At 40.5% G+C, this 17,598-nt stretch overlaps 1 protein-coding gene across 1 annotated transcript; it reads left to right on the top strand.

The window, feature by feature from the left end:
• The first annotated feature begins 2,870 nt into the window (after positions 1–2,870).
• On the top strand, positions 2,871–15,942 carry LOC310680829 (uncharacterized protein). The gene is made up of 7 exons (XM_083447853.1): positions 2,871–3,042; positions 5,506–6,306; positions 6,928–6,990; positions 9,655–9,760; positions 12,202–12,328; positions 12,705–12,735; positions 14,374–15,942. The coding sequence occupies exons 1-7, from the start codon at positions 2,940–2,942 to the stop codon at positions 15,792–15,794; spliced, it is 2,652 nt and encodes an 883-aa protein (XP_083303979.1). The 5' UTR covers positions 2,871–2,939; the 3' UTR covers positions 15,795–15,942.
• The last annotated feature ends 1,656 nt before the right edge of the window (positions 15,943–17,598 follow it).

The raw sequence follows: 17,598 nt of genomic DNA on the forward strand, positions 1-17,598 counted from the left end.
ATACGCTGCTACAGTTTAGTTGTATGAACTTTTCAGATGTCTGGTTTCTCGAAGTACAAGTAGTTTTACCATTCAGACAGCAATTGAAATCCTGTTTACATTTACTTGGGAGTAAATCAGCAATCATGTTTTCCTTCTGGGAGCTCAGAAAAGATGCTCATGAGTCTTTTAAAATCAGCTATGAAGAGGCTTGAGTTGTCTAACAAACTTCCATGGTAGTGAGACCATTATGGGCCAAACTGGACATGACAAGAAATCAATAATTGCATTTTTTATGTAAAAGGTATAAAATTAAAAACAGCAGCTCCTGCAAGCTTAGGCCTGAATTAAACCGCAGCACCGGGGAGCGGACGGGCGGTTTAAATCCTTCTTAATATGATATTTGCTATGAAGGGGGGTGAATTGGAGTTATGTTAGGAAGGCCCAGGAGGTCTGAGCCTAAGTAAATAAAAAAGTCATCAAGTGTGCTACTCCCTCTATGGAGCCCAATTGTGCTTTTTCTTTTGCAGCCTGCTTGCTGGGCCAGGTGTCCAAATTGTAAGGTTTATACTGTGGATCAGGTGTTGTGTGTTAGCCAGCAAGATTGCCACAGTCATATGTTTTGGTTGTGGGGCATCTTTGAGAGAAGGCAGCTTTTTGTTAGGAAGACAGCTTGGAGGAATGGGTTTACCCCAATCCCTTAATTGCCAGTCTGGATTGGGGCATGAATGTGTTCTATAGTTTTATTGCCAGTTATACCTCACCATATCTATTTATCCATGAAGTATCTCTAACAAATTCAATATAAAATGGACAATGACTTACCATACAAACACAAGAACTGATACAAACTCATTATTCCCATATTCACATTAATTCCACTTTTGTTTAATAAGTAGATGTTTTGTGTGTTTGACCTTATATGCTGTTTGTGCCTGAGACCTTTGACATGCACGGGACATTCTGAGTCTCCTAAGAGTAACATTGTGGTTTTGCTGGCCTGCAGCTGCTTAACTTTCTTGGGTTGAATGATATCCTTCCTGGTAGTGCTTCCTGTTCCTAAACCAGAAACAATGGCTACAAGTATATTCTGGGTTATCCTGCTGACATCTAGAGCTTTCTCACTTCACACAATCCTTTTTGGATGGACTTAAGCTGGGTTGCTACCCTTTGATATCAAGTTCTTTAAGGGTCCCCTTGATAGCAGCAATCTTCACCACTGACTCACCTTGATTTTCTTTTTCTTTTTCTTGGTGGTGCTCATAATTTCAGGAGTCCTTTAATCAGCATCAGCAGAAGCTTGTGCCATTATATGGGAGCTCACCAGCATTCCTTTCATGGACATATTCCACTGTTTCTCTCTTTCCCAGCCAGTAACAATACCGAATCTCTCTAGCAGAACTTCATCAGTGACTGATTCCTCTTGCAAGTAAGGGAACATTAACATATTTTTGCATGCCACCACTATCTCTGAGCGGTGTGGGATTCAAGAGGGACCAGGTGCTCACCCAGGGTTTGTGTTTCCTTGGAATGGGGGACAGTGGAGACTGCGGTGTCTTTAGGATATATGGTTTATTTACACATATATACAACTTGAACCTATGATGAAGGGGTTCACAGCATTAACACCCCGAGGGTATATTTTCTCCCATAGCCTCAGTGTCCAGCAGAAATCAGGCATGGTTCTATCTCCCAGCTGCCCAGCCTGTAGCCTTGCTTCTACCTTCTAACTCTGGCTCTTGTCTTTCTAACTACCAGCAAGTTGAGGGAGAGGGTCCCACCCATTTGCTGTCTAGCACAGAGCCGCTTCTTTTGTGAAGCTAGCCTGGCTATTCCAGGAATTGAATCCATGCTGGATCTAGGAATTAGAAGGGGGCTCAGGCCTCCCTCAAAAAACTCATAATAGTATGAACAACACGACTTTGAAACCCTACGAAAATTGAAATAAGGTATGTGTGTTTTGTACTAAATATTCTGATAATTTAAAGCAGACAATTTAAAACATTTTCTCTAATTCCCTTGGAAGCATTAAACAATATGACATATCCCTCTGTGGCAATCTTCGCTTTGATAATAAGTTCTTAATTTAGGCAGGATCGCTGTGCTTCCACATAGCTTTTTAAACTAGTTTGAGGGGTAACTGCTTTAACTCCTGCTTTCATTGTTTCCGTCTTGCTTAAATCTGATTCAGCAGGCAAACAGAAATCCATACTTTTGTAAAATCAGGACCACAAGCTTTTCAGCCATCTTAAATTCTCTCCTAAATAGGAAAGCTTTTCTTAGCTGCAGACATTACTGTTGCCATATCTTACCAGTGTGGGCTTACTAGGTGGGCTACGCTGTATTTTACAGTGCAGCCCTAACCATGCCTGTTCAGAAATAAATCCTGTTGAGTTTGATAGGGTTTACTTCCAGGCAAGTGGGACTAGGAATGTAGCCATAAACTGCAGTCCCTGATCTTCTAGGCCAGTAATGTATTTACTGCTGAGGTACTGGGTCGCAGCAATGCCATTCATCTTTCCCTGCCACCTTATTCTCTTCACAGATTCCCAGGTACTCACACAGAGGAATAATACATTGTAGGTGAGGCAGTTGCTTCTGTATTTCCATATAGAGATTTCCCATCCTATCAGCCTCCCGCTGATTATTACAGCCCGATGAATTCAAGTGTGTTTGTGAGTTGCAAAGGCTCCCCTATGGATCTGTGTGATAAAAGCTCTAGAAAAGGTTGCTCCCTTTAGGGTGGTCTGTAGCAGCAGTAAACTGGTAATGAAAATATTAACAAGAGACTTGATCACTTCTTTTGAGCCAAGCATAACATAACCATAACAGCTGCAGGCTCCAACTGTTTTCAACTGTCAGGCCCCGCTCAGACTGTTCCATTCCAACAATCACAGCAGCGACGACTGAGGAACATACCATTACAACAACTCTACCTCTACACCAGCCAGGAGGAAGCCATGCTGAGCACTAGATCCCTTATGGCTACACTGCTGGTTCTGGTGCCAGTCACAGGGTCTCCTGTTCTGGGCCATCTGCTTGTCCTTTGGGAAGTGTGGCCAGGTGAGAGGAAGGCATAGAGTCACAGCTGGGAATGGGGTTTGTGAAATGAAACTAGGGGGCTCCTTCCTTGCCCACCCTGCCCCTGGTATTTAAAAGGAAAAAATGGGAAGACTGTGTGGTATGGGCTTATGGGTTATGGGTAGCATTTATTTGGTGGGGTTTTAGTGCCCTGCCCTCAATGCAGTAAGCATGGCAGGGGTATATATTGACTTCAGTACCTTCTCCAAGTTTCATAGGCACTGCCATTTCCCAACAATATAAATCTAGAGTCACTCTCTGACTTTCAAACCTGAGAATTAAAGGAAACTTTATATTTCAGACATAACAAAAATCATTATCGGTTAGATACAACTGCCAGACCCATGGTGGAATTCACATAGATACAAAGTCAAATCTGAATTAAACAAACAAGAAAAAAATCAAGAGTAATTCTGAGATGTCTCAAATGAATCTACATTAAATTTCCAGTGTGTTTATCCTTTCTATTTCCTACCAAATAAGGAACTGCTGGCAGTTCCAATCTCCTTATAGGCAGGCCTTCCTCTTGATTTGGGTATATTTTAATGGCTGCTGTGATAGCTGATTAGAAATATAATTTATTGTAACTTCCCTCAGCGTCCAACCCATGGGTAGGCAAACTAAGGCCCGCGGGCTGGATCAGGCCCAATTGCCTTCTGGATCTGGCCTGTGGATGGTCCAGGAATCACCGTATGGATCACCAGCAAGCACATACTTTTGCTCTCCCTCACATGGCGGTGGTGGTGGCGCCTCCCCCCCCCCTTCTCCTGGCTTCTCCCTGCCCTGCCTAGAAGAGGAAGGGGGCTGGGCTTTGTTGGTGCCAGTAGCAGCAGTGCTTGAGCGGCTGCCATTTTAACCAGCCCCTCTCCGGAGCCCTTTTGCGCGCCGCTCTTCGTCCCTCCGCCACCTCCGCCATCCCCTGCTGCTCGCAAGACACAGGTAAGCAGCCATGGTGCTCTTGCATCATTCCCCCCCCCCCAAAAAAAATATAGTCTGGCCCCCCACAAGGTCTGAGGGACAGTGGACTGGCCCCCTGCTGAAAAAGTTTGCTGACCCCTGGTCTACCCTGTGGCACTCCAGATGTTGTTGGATTACAATGCCCATCATCCCAGGCCATTGTCTGTGATTGGCTGAGACTGATGGGAGTTGGAGTCCATCAGCAGCAGGAGGACCACTGCCTAAGGCTGTAATCCTGGTGCCACTTAGTTGGGAGTGAATTACATTGAATTCAATAGGAATTACTTCTGAGCAGACATGGCTTGGATTGCACTGGGCCATGGGGTTGCACCAAGCGGTGTGGCAGACTGGTGGTCACAATGCCTCGCTACTTCCCCAGCTCCAGCAGCATGGTAAGCTGTAGCAATGCTTCTTTTAGCAGGGGTCTCTGCCTCACCACATGCACCATTAGTGGTTTCTGGTCTTATTGGTGAAAGGGATGCTGAGGGAAAAAGTCCCCCTTTTTGCATAGCATCTAAAACAGGCGCTTCATGGAGACCCTGTCTAGGCACCTTGTCTCTGTGTCAAGCTACAGTATGATGTATGACAAAGAGAGACAGAAGGCATCATGTGGCTTTTACAGTTATGACAATCCTAGTCCTTATCAGTTGTTGTTGTCGTTTTAGTTTTTTATTTATACTTTTCAAATTTATACATTTCATTAGTTTTACAATCAATTTGACATTCCAAAATTTGACTTCCTTCCCCCTCTTTCTGTGGTTTTTAAATTTTATTTCTTAATATCTTCTGCATATCCAAGTTCATTTAATTTACTCATGTAATTATCTACTGTAAATATATACTCTTATAAAACTGCAGGTTATGACACTAATCCTCCTAATGTTTTTTTTTTATCTGTTTACAATTTATCTGTAAATATTCAACAAACCATTTCCATTCTTTATTAAAAAGTTTGTTATCTTGATTTCTTATTCTTCTGGTAAGTTTTGCCATTTCTGCATATTCTATAAGTTTTTGTATCCATTCTTCCTTTACTGGGACTCTTGCTTCTTTCCACTTATAGGCAAGTAACATTATTGCTGCTACAGTAGCAAACATAAATAAATTTCTATACAATTTAGGTAGTTCTGTCCCTATAATTCCTAAAAGAAAAGCTTCTGGGTTTTTTAAATAAAAGTTATTTTGAACATCCTTTTCAATTCATTATATATCATTTCCCAGTAAGCTTTAACCTTACTACAAGACCCCCACATATGGACTAGTCCTTAGCAGTTGTGATGATACATAATGCTACTATAAATTTACGAAAGTCTGCCATACTGTAAAGTTTTCTGCGCTGAGGGAGTTGTTCATAAACCCTGTCCTAAAGAACTGTGCACTGGCAAAATCAGCTTTATACATAATTGAGCTTTAGCCTTATAATAACTAGAACTTGGTGCAGCTTAAAATATTTCAATTAAATTAATAATGTTGCTTGCTTTGTTGCAGGACATGTACTAGAGTATCAACAAGTGTCAGTACCAGCGGCAAAAAATTGTTCATGTAAAACATCAGGAAATGTGATCTTAGACCAGTCAACGCAGAAAAGGGGCATCAGAAATTACAGCGGCTTCAGAACAAATTTGAAAACATCTAGGAAGAATGCTTACAGGAACTATCAGCATAAAATATTGCTAAAATATGTAATATTATATAAAAGAAATCCATATCCAATTACAGATGGAAGCATAAGTGTACACATTTCAAGAAAACATCTAGGAAGAAGTGAACTAATTTTGAGAAGAAAAAGTTATTTAAGACACATACTCAGGAATATTCTGAACAGAAAATGTGGTGGTTATGAAGTAAAAGTGAATTGGCACAGTATTTTGAATGGTGCTAGAAAGAAATTTGAAACTAAAAGAAAGGAGCAATTGCAAATCACATACTTTGAAAATAGGCACAAACCCATAAGAGCCGGGTCACTATTGGTTTATATAGCATGTCAAACAAATATGATGTTAAACGTTGAAGAAGCATATTTCCAAAAAGATCAGGAAGGTTTAGAAAGTATTGTGATAAAGTTAGTAAAACCACAAATACCAAGAGGAAAAGTGCTTACTGAAGCTGAGGTACTACAAAAGAAAAAATCTAAGAATGACAGTAATAGAATATTTACTTCTGTCAAAGAAAGGGTCTTTTCTAAAGAGAACCCAAATATTTACAGTAAAGAACAATTCGGAATGACTGATGGGAAGAAAGTATTAAATGTAGAATGGAGCAACCCATATATGGGATTTAAAAAATATGGTCAGTTCTCTAAAAGTTTTCAGCGGAGGACAAGCTTTCCTATTAGAGAAAATATCAAGTTGCAAAAATGGAAAACGAGAACTAAAAATTCTATGAATGCAAATGAGAAGTTTCCATTTATATATGCATTTACTTACCAAAGAAGTAGTGCCATCAAACAGAAAATATTCTCAGCACATGAATCTGTAATGCCCAACATTCAACAAATAAAGGAGTCTGCATTTCAAATAAAAATGTACAGAAGCAAACAATTAATAAAATTAGCCAAGTGGCTCAGAGCTAAAGGAAATAAATCTGGGGGAAATGGAATAGAAGTTTTATCAACAATTTACTATGTGCAGCCTTCCTTAATAAGTCCTACCTTCCCAGCCATTAAAACTGCTGTGGGTGTGAAGAATGAAGTGTTTACTTCAGAAATGGATGAAGCAAAGGCATCAATCTACATCACAAAAATGCTGAAATATCTCATGCACCCCTCAAAGAGAATAAAAAAGAAATACTTGAGTGTTGCTCATAAGGAATTTAGAATTTCGCCTATAAAAGCACTCATGGTAAGAAAGCATCTTGATACGGAAGAGAGTTTACCAATCTTGTTATATCTCTTTAAACACATTTTTAAAGGTCCATCGGTTGTTGAAAGAACGAAACGATCGGCAAAAACAGAAACGGTACCAATATCTGTAGGTAGGTTTACGCTGCTGTTATTTATGCTATAATTTACATGTAAAATAGAAATAATATTTTTTAAGAGTTAAGGCTATAACATTTAATTGATAGCAAGCTTGGGAGTTAGGAATCTGTGACTCCAGATGTGGTTGGACTGATGCTCCCATCATTGCTAACCATTGACCATGCTGGCTGGCGCTAATGGATGTTGCAATCTACTCCTTAGTTAGAGGCATAGCTTAAAAATGTATCCTGATTTTTAAAAGCGTCCCTGAGTAATTGGGCAATGTATTCCCCCACAAATGTTAAACATTTTTAATATGAGTACACAAAAGTGAAGATGGTAGACACCACTTTAGAAAGGTCATTCCCTCTTACACAGAAAACACCTCTTTTGAGATGGTACTGCAGAATATGTATCCATTATCCAAAACACTAAGGCATGGGCGTAGTCAAGGCGGGGGACTTCACAAATATTATTGAAAATCATTGAAAGTACTCAATTATCTGAGGTTCTGGCCCCCCCCCCAGCAGAAGCCTGCCCCCCATGTCCTATTTAGGGGTACTTTACTTTGGGTGCCCAGCCCCAACAAAAATCATGGCAATGCTCTTGCACTAAGGAAGTATTTTTTGCTTCATAATAAATGTTTAATAATGCAAACTTATGCAGATTTAATAGATTAATAAATTAAAACCAGCTTGATTGATCAGCTGAGATTTCTTTAAACATAGGACAGTCCTACAAACCATGTTTGCGTTATATTTAAAATATTTTTATTTGGGGAAGTGAACCCAAAGTTGTGAAAGGCTCTTCTGGCCCCTTATGAACCTTCATATATTTAGGGAAGGATGTCATACTTCCAACATGTTTTAAGTATTGATAAGTTATCTTCTCTGACTGCTGGTTTTGCTGAGGCTGCTGCCTTTGTTGTTGGTTTTGCTCACTTTTGTCCTTGTTTTGCTCTGGCAGTGCTAAATTAATGTTAAGTTTGTTTTCATTTTCTTTGCTTTTTTAAAAATATTGCCTTGAGGACTCTTCTTAGTTGGGAAATGTCTTGTAAATGTTAACACAAATAAAAAATAAATATAAATAAGAATTGTATTCAAGGATTTCTAGTCTGACACCAAATTCTAAACATCTGTGCTTTCTCTTTTTGGCATATCAGTAAATTGTTATATACTGTATATGAAGTTGCATAAATATAAGAGTTAGTATGCCCCATACTGCTAATGGAGCTAGATTGTGGCCTGAGTAATAGAGTTTGTATAATCTTGGAGGCCGTGGAAGATTCTGTAAGGCTGATATCACTCAAAATGGAAGGAACATAATATTGGGCCTTGCAATTTCTGAATTCCTTGCTGGTTACAGGGCCCTGTTTATGGACTTCTGCTACAGACCTTAGCCTTAGTCTAGCTACTTAGTCTAGCCTAAGTTCTAGCTACTGATATGATAGACTTGCTGGAGATGGAATAGACAAACATCATCATCATCATTATTTCATTCATGAAGCCCTTTCCATGAGTCATCCTGCAATGGCAAGTCATCTTGCCTTGAGTGATTCTGTACTTTTTTTACAACCCATAAGTGTTTTATTGGTAATATCTTAAGCCTTGTTAGATAGGCAGGCCTGCAATCTGACAGAAACACGGAAACATATCCTTAATTAATTTTCTATTCTCCTGCTCGCTATGTTGTGTCACCTTGGGAAGTGCTGGTTCCATTATGTGTCTAAACAACCTAGTTCTGTTTGTCAGTGAGATGGCAATAATTTGTTGTTGGCATCTGTCTGCCTTGACAGACAATGGAGTGCGCCTCCGTGGGTGAAGTCAAACCACTGTATTAGCAGCACCAAAGTGACCTCCCTGGGGTGCAAGCTTGAGCAGTGTGTATGGAGGTCCTGGGCTGCCCAGATGGCAAGACCCCATTCTTAGCCTTGCTGATGTGGTTCAAAAGAAAGCACAGCAATACATTTGGCACCAGCATGCATTCTGTCATATTGGCAAAACAATCTATGCCAAATGTATTAAAGTACTGTAGAGGCTGATTTTGAAAATTGTTGAAAAAATACAGCTAGATCTAATATTACTATTAGTACTATTAGTACTACTAATAATAATAATAATCTATGTTTTAAACAGAATTTTAAAAGGCCAGTGCTGACAAATTACAGAATGAAATGTATACTTCTAAAGTAATCTGTCTCTTGGCCCATAGGGGAAAAATAGATGGTTGTAAAGTAGTGGTGATGGTAATTTAAAGCAGAGAAAACAGCCCAGGAGGAAGGGAGTAAGAGACCCTTCTCTTCCCATTGCTTTTGCTCCTTTCAGCCCTAGATGTATGGCAGAATTTCTGCTAGCTGGGTTTCTTTCTGGTACTGGAGTCAAAAGGTCAAAAACACAACTTTGTGAAGGGATTGTTATGGTCAAAAGTGAAGGACAGGGAGAGAGGTCAGCACCCATATCCCACCTACTTTTAATTGCCCTACATCACTCTGCTTTACAGCTGTGTAAGGGACCTGTGTTCAGTAACATGGATATGCTGCTATAAATGTCTAATTAGCTTTGCACATTCAAAGTGTCTGGCTTGTGACAGAAGAAGTGTAATTTTTTAAAGGAGAAACTCCCACAAAGTAAATGTTGAGTACATACTATTAACTTTCAAAATGTTTTTTTTCTATTTAGATGTTTTGACGCATGTAACTTCTGCCCTTATAGCATGTGCCACTATTTTTGGACTAGCTCTGTTTATTTTGGCATTAGCAGCAGGTTACCTGTACTATAATAGAAGGTAGGTTTAAAGGTTTTAGTAGTTCATCTTGCTATATATATTCTAAACAATGTATCTTAAAAATCCCAAAGAGCTGAAAAGCACTAAATGTTTTAAGACATAAATAAATAAAAAAACCAAGTAATAAAATTAAAAGGTACCATAAAGACTAGTGTCGCCACAAATAAACTCTCTTTGGGGTAAGTATTCCACAATCAGGGTGCCATCACTGAAAAGGCTCTCACTCTAGCAGCCACTCTCTGCACCATGTTTGGTGGTGGTATATTGAGAAGGGCATCAAAATATGTTCTTAAAGTCGAGGCAGTTTTATGTGAGGAGGTGATCCTTCAGGTAAACTGACTGCAAGTTGTTTAGGGCTTTTAAAAGTTAATATGGACTGGAAATGGACTGGAAGGACTGACATAGTGTATTCATACCAGACAGTCACAATTAACAACCCTGCTGTACTGTTTCCACGATAGGGATGTGTGGGGCTTAGGGCAAGGACTGGTTGAGTTTCACACCTCTTACATCTCCATGAACTGGGGAATTTTTATTATTGACAGATTTATTGCATTTATATACTGCCCTTCTGCCAAGGCACCCAATAGGACTTACAACTGTAAGCTACTAAGACAAATAAACTATATAACATGGAAATTTTGCCCACGTGGGGGGATGGACCGTCCAATTGGAGCAGGCCTTGATGTTGTCTTTGCCTCCCTCCCTCTTTCCTTCCTCTCCACAGGGCAGGTGGTGCATACCCTCCAACATTTCTCCAATGAAAATAGGGACGTCCCATTCCATAATGATAATTTTACTATTTATACCTCACACATCTTGCTGGGCTACCCCAACCACTCTGGGCAGCTTCCAACATATATGAAAACACAATAAAACATTAAGCATTAAAAAACTTCCCTATACAGGATTGTCTTCAGGTGACTCCAGCTTTTCTCCAATGAAAATAGGGACATCCTAGGGAAAAGCGGGACATTCCTGGATCAAATCAGAAACTGGGATGCCTTTTCTAAATCAGGGATGTCCCTGGAAAATAGGGACACTTGGAGGGTCTGATGGTGTCCCTTAACCTTGTGGGAGGGGGCAAGGAGGGGACAGTGTGACTGGGAAAGGACCACAAGCACAATTTTTTATGGAGAGCCCCTTTGACTATGACTATGGGACATTTTAAGTCCCAGGTGGAGAAAGGTGATTATGGCTCCCCTCCTCTCTGCAAGAAGATGGTGCACATCTGCCAAACAGATCCAAATAACCCTGGGATTCCATTCCCCGTTACAGGAAAATATACATTTGTGTAATTTGGGGTTCTGCAATTTACCACAACCAGTGCCTTATAATGGTGGTCTCTATTCCTTCCCTCGCAATGTTGCCAGCTGCCTTTTGAATACAGGTGCACTGCAGTGGGGGCTTGTCCTCCTCCTCTTGCCCCCACCCGCCTTGGAGCCACAAAAGGGCTCCCACGTTAATGCATAGGTCTTGCCCAGCCACTGCTCAGCTGTTGGTTGGCATTCAGGACTCATTAGCAGGCCATGGGACTAGCAGCCATGGCGCTGCATTAAGATACAGCACCCCCAAAGTGTGGTTATACCACTTTGTGAGTTTTAAATTACAAGTGGTATAAAAATACTTTAAATAAACAAATACCTTTGATCTCAGCCAGCCCCGTTGACTTAATTAGATATTGCCTTTGTCTTGTGGTGCTATGATGAGGGTTACCACACTGAAACTTAGCACCTTTAATAGAAATGTGTCCCACTGAAGTCCTCCTACTTGATATAATTTTTTTTTGGGGGGGGGCTTCATAAATTAAAAAGTGCAAAATGGTTATTGCAGTAAATTCAACTAAATAGAATCCCAGAATTGTTCCTTAATCAATTTTCTTGATCATTGTACAAGTTATTAGTCTTTATCAAAATAATTTTTGCAATACCGCTTTTTAAGAGATTGCTTTATTGCATAGTCTCTACTTGTATTTCATCATTCAGGTCACCTAAAAATTGCCAAGTGTTTTTTCATTCATCTATACCAAGGCTGGGGAAATATTTTCATCCTGAGGGCCACACGCCAGTGTGGATGGGGCTAGAGATAAAAGGGAGTAGAGCAACAGATATAAAAGGGAGTGGAGCAACAGATATAAATTTTACCCATGAGCACATACCACTTTGTATCCTCTATCCATAAAAGCAAGAGCACATTCCAGCCAGGCAAAAACACTTGGAGTCATTGAGGGCCGTGGCCTGTGGAGAGTTCTGAAGGCCAGCTAGAGAGGAATAGAGAACCACATTCAGCTCCTAGGCCTTAGGGTTCCCACCTCTGATATACACCAGCAAGCGAAGCATTTTTTAAAACCTAGCTGTTTAATTTTATTACATGTTAGTTTTTTAGATTCATGATCTATCTCAAAAAGAACCATAATATTTATGTATTAAAATGCATTTCAGGCAATTTGTTCCATTTCTTGAAGCTGGTTTGAAAGGCGAAGAATCCAAAAAGGAATGGAAACACACTGCTTCTCAGTGTTGTCCGGCTGTTTCTCTTTCACAGAATTTTCATTTTGGACAACCACAGGTAAAATATAATAATGGAGAATGAACTGTTAATATATGTGGCATATTTGCACTGGTAATATTTTGAGGCCAAGTTAATACTTTAACCCTAAACACATTTGACCTAGTTTAGCAAGGGAGGTCTTTCTGCAAGATGGCAATTCTGAGCCATAGAAAACCAAGTACATTGGAGCAGAAGTCTCAGTAGGTGAGTTTTGGCAGAACAGGGGCTGGAGCAGGGACAGATCCACTAGAACAGGAATACAGAGGCTTCCTGAGTCTGTTACAAGCCAGCTGTAAACCAAGCAAGCTACAGTTGAAAGTACTTTATTTTATATCATTTTTTAATATAATAATCATGGTGCTTTGGTGATAATCTTTCCGTTTATGTCTCACAGGAATCAAGGAAGAATCAAATATTGGCAACAGGTATTAAAACTTTTCTTAAGAGTGCAGTTTGAAAATTTGTTACACTACTGACATCGCTTATAAAATAAAACAAAGTAGAAATCATGTAAACTACTAACTATATGGAAAGGCATGTTTCCTACTATCAGTTGTCTATTTTTAAAGACTAGAAAAATTAGATTCAGGCAAAACATTTTGTGAAAAGGCTCTTGGTAACAATGTGATATACCCACAAAATGTAGATACAATAATATTGTATGACTGAGGATGCTTAGGCCAGGAAATAAATGTAGGGCAGGAAATAAATGTAACGTAAACAAATAGATGAAACAAACAGATGATTTTGTATTGTCCATCCACAAGAAGGGGCTCTTACACAGAGACCATATTGTCTAAAGTGCATGGACTTCCTTATGAGGAACATCTAATCTTGATCTCTTCACAATAAAAGTACCAAAAGGAATAAAACAACACTTTCTCTCATTAATACTCAGAACCCGCAGTTCCTTTTACAGCTGCATTCTGTTTGTATAAATTTAACACTTAAAATACAAGTTTGCAGTATGGAAGAGGATACAAAAAACCCCATAACAGATTCTAGCCCTTCTGGTCGCTTTCAGTTACTGTATAGTGAAAATGGTGCTTTTCAGACACACACTGTATGTGCTTTTGAAAAGCTGGCCAATAATCATTATTCTTTAATAAGAGAGTCTTCAATACATCTACCCTAAACTCCAACTTGCAAATTAGAACCAACTTTTAAAATTTTGTCCTATATGGATTTTTCCTTTTCTCTGCCATCTTTCTCTTTCTGCTACTTTTATTCATCCCATTTCTCTTTTGCCTGACAAATGTAATGAATTGTGGTGCAACCTTGGTGCAACCTACCTAGGTTTGGGGTGCGTTTGCCATTCTGACTCACCACAGCAAATCTCTATTATGGCTTTGTTTCATGGCAAGAATCAGTTGAATTGCTTTGGTTGCTTTATTCTTTACTTTTTAAATATGTTTTGATGCCCTTTTATGTTTGTGCATGTTTTCTTATCTACTGTGAGGACCCTTTCAAGGGGCTGAAGATGTGAGATACAAATAATTAACGAATACACAAAAATATTAATAATTAGTTACGCCACAGGAAAAATAGCACATATGCATGGGAGTAGCCGGGGGGGCAGGGAGGGAACAGCTGCCCCCCTGAATCAATAAAAATAAATAAAAATACATAGCAAACTGAGGTTCTTTCCCCCGAACAAAAGGCCTGCCCCCCCAAATAAATCCTGGCTACGTCCATGCACATGTGTAGAAGGAACTCTGAACTCATATGCATGTATCAAATACACTAAAATCACTGAAAATCAGGCATCTGTAAGCAGCACTCCTATTTGCAGAATCTGCTTCTCCTTGACCTTTACTATCTCCCCCTTCCCTTGTGCCACAGCCCTCTCCATTCATCAGGGTCCCCCATCTCTTGAGGGAATCGTTTTAGGGGTGTCATGGGGCTGCCAGTGAAAGGAAGGGCTGGTAAAGACAGCTTCTGCTCATCCCCTTCCTCAGACAGATCTTTGGTTCCAACTCATTTTATCTAATATAAATTTATTATATGGTTACATTTTTTAAATCATGCACTTCTAATGAACAATGTGATCCTCTTCATTGCAGCTACTAAAACATGTTCCAAAGAGGAATTTGTTATTATGAAGGAAATATATGGCAGCTCTGATACAGAAGGCAGTTCAGAAATATCATGTAGAGGTTTGACTATAAGATCCAGAGCGATTGTGCTTCCGTCTCGGTCCAGTGACAGCATACAATCATTATTTGATGTACGTGATGATGTACGTGATGATGTCTCTTCCCAACAATCCGTGACCATGGTAAATGGTTCCAGCACTGTCCCCCCAAAAAACGACCTGGTTCCTGTTCCACAACAGCCAGATAATCAAGAGCAGAGTACCTCTAATGATGTGTCACCACAACTGAAGAAAACAACTATTTCAAAATCAAAATCTGACAATGATCTCACAAGATCTAGTAAAATATTGCAAGGAGTCCAGCCAGACCATTGTTTATATGATGTCAAAGAACCAAGTACCTCAAAGGATGTGACACTAAAGAAACCAACCACCTCAGAGCCAAAACCTGACAGTGCTATCACAGAGCCTACTGAAGCATCACAAACAGGCCAGACACAGGCGATTCTGAAGTCAGAACCTGGCAATGCTACCACAGAGCCTTCTTCTACCGAAGCATCACAAACAGGCCAGACACAGGCAAATCTGAAGTCAGAACCTGGCAATGCTACCACAGAGCCTTCTTCTACTGAAGCATCACAAACAGGCCAGACACAGGCAAATCTGAAGTCAGAACCTGGCAATGCTACCACAGAGCCTTCTTCTACTGAAGCATCACAAACAGGCCAGACACAGGCAAATCTGAAGTCAGAACCTGGCAATGCTATCACAGGACCTTCTTCTACTGAAGCATCACAGACAGGCCAGACACAGGCAATTCTGAAGTCAGAACCTGGCAATGCTACCACAGGGCCTTCTTCTACCGAAGCATCACAGACAGGCCAGACACAGGAAACTCTGAAGGCAGAACCTGGCAATGCTATCACAGGGCCTTCCTCTACTGAAGTATCACAAACAGGCCAGACGCAGGCGATTCTGAAGTCAGAACCTGACAATGCTATCACAGGGCCTTTATCAACTGAAGTATCACAAGCAGGCCAGACACAGGCAATTTCTAACACAGGACTTGACAATGCTGTCATAGGGATTTTCTCCACTACAGTATCACAAGTAGACCAGGCACTGGCAATTTCAATGCCAGAAACTGACAGTGGTGTCATAGGGCTTTACTCTACCACAGTATCACAAGTAGACCAAGCATTGATAATTTCGAAGCCAGTACTTGACAATGCTATCACAGGGCCCTTCTCCACTGAAATATCACAATCAGACCAGACGCAGAATATTTTAAAGTCAGAACCTGACAATGCTATCACGCCACCTTCTTCTACCACAGTATCACAAGTGGACCAGCCATCGACCAAGATTTCTACAGTGCAAAATCCATGATCGGTATTTTACATCTTGGTGAATAATTTTAACTCTTCTTACGAATGTTGATGGTTCTATTTCCCACCAAACAAATTATTTTAATATGCTTACATGAAACGTGGAGAAATTACAATCTGAGTTTTGTGACGAAAAAGCCGTTGAATAGTAGTAATGTGTCTTAAGATTTTTTTAAAAATATATATACATACTGGGCAACATAAATTCTGAGATGGCAGACATTTTTGTATTCAGGTTGTTGTGTGGACAGCATGTGGGAAAGGGCCATAGCTCAGTGGCAGAGCTTCCAGTGTTCCTAAAAAGGTAAAGGTAAAGGTGCCCTGACAGTTAAGTCCAGTCACAAATGACTCTGGGGTTACGGCGCTCATCTCGCTTTACTGGCCAATGGAGCTGGTGTTTGTCCACAGAAAGTTTTTCCGAGTCATGTGGCCAGCATGACTAAGCTGCTTCTGGCGAAACCAGAGCAGCACACGGAAACGCTGTTTACCTTCCCGGCAGAGCAGTACCTATTTATCTATTTGCACTTTGGGTGTGCTTTTGAGCTGCTAGGTTGGCAGGAGCAGGGACCGAGTAATGGGACCTCACCCCTTTGAGGGGATTCGAACCGCCTACCTTCCGATTGGCAAGCCCTAGGCTCCGTGGTTTACACCACAGTGCCACCCGCGTCCCTCCCAATGTTCCTAGTATGGACATAATTTGGGTTTTCCCTTCTCAGATCAAGGTAGAGATGGCTGCGAATAGACAAATACTTATAGGGGCATAAATTAAATTTCAAAACCTCAGCAGAACAAATCCCATTTTCCTCTGGAGGAATGTTATTTAACAGAACATGTTTATGATTAAACCATTCAGATTTTAGTAGGAAAATCTAAAAATCACGTAGCATTTATGAGAACAGCTTAGACCGTTTCTGCTGTTTATAGCATTTCCATAAATTATTGCAATAATCTTTGCATGCAACAACCTTGCAAAGTTAGCCTAATTGCAGGGGGAGATGTAACAGCATACAGTGTGGAGGTTTAAAAAGTATCTACATGGTGCTTAGAGAATAACTTGCACCTAAATATTAGTGAGACAAAGGAGATGGTGTTGGACTTCCGGAAGAAGAGAGGGGAACCTGTCCCGTTGTATATCGGGGGGGGGGGGCTGTGTGGAGAGAGTCTCGTCCTTTAAATTTCTGGGAGTCTACCTTAGCGAGGACCTCACTTGGAAAATCAACATAACTCAGGTGGTCAGAAAGGCCCAACAAAGACTCCATTTCCTCAGGGTCTTGTGAAAGTAATGTTAAACAACAACTGATGAACTCCTTTTATCGGTACACTATAGAAAGTGTCCTTTCATATTGTATCACAGTGTGGTATGCTGGCCTGACAGCCACGGACAGAAAGTCTCTACAGAGGGTGGTGAATACAGCACATGATATCATGGGCTGTCCCTTGAGTCCGTTAGATGACATCGCAAGGGATCGTTGCCTTAGGAGAGCAAGAAAAATTCTCAGGGATGACTCACACCCCGGCCATCACCTCTTTAATCTTCTACCCTCGGGCAGGAGATATAGAAGTATAATCAGCCGTACCAACAGACTAAAAAATCGCTTCTATCCTTGGGCTGTAAGGCTGTTGAACGGAAAATAACAGCGAAATTGACTTGCGAAGTGGTGTGTTGTTTGATAAGAGATTGAGTGTTGGCGGGGGGGAGGCTCATTTAATTTAATTGCACCACAGGCTGTACAATGACAATAAAGGTATTGTTATTTTAGTATTGTCATATTGCAGATATACTGAGAGAGAATAGTGACTTGCTT

This window comes from Podarcis tiliguerta (assembly GCF_965153285.1).
Source record: "Podarcis tiliguerta genome assembly, chromosome: 6".
Taxonomy (NCBI): Eukaryota; Metazoa; Chordata; class Lepidosauria; order Squamata; family Lacertidae; genus Podarcis; species Podarcis tiliguerta.

Bases quoted from the DNA above. Each gene is read 5' to 3' on its own strand.
- LOC310680829 (XM_083447853.1), top strand. From the start codon at position 2,940: ATGCTGAGCACTAGATCCCTTATGGCTACACTGCTGGTTCTGGTGCCA. The intron at 6,307-6,927 runs GTCAGTTCTCTA...ACATTTTTAAAG, and splicing joins TATGGGATTTAAAAAATATG to GTCCATCGGTTGTTGAAAGA. The intron at 12,736-14,373 runs GTATTAAAACTT...TCTTCATTGCAG, and splicing joins GAATCAAATATTGGCAACAG to CTACTAAAACATGTTCCAAA.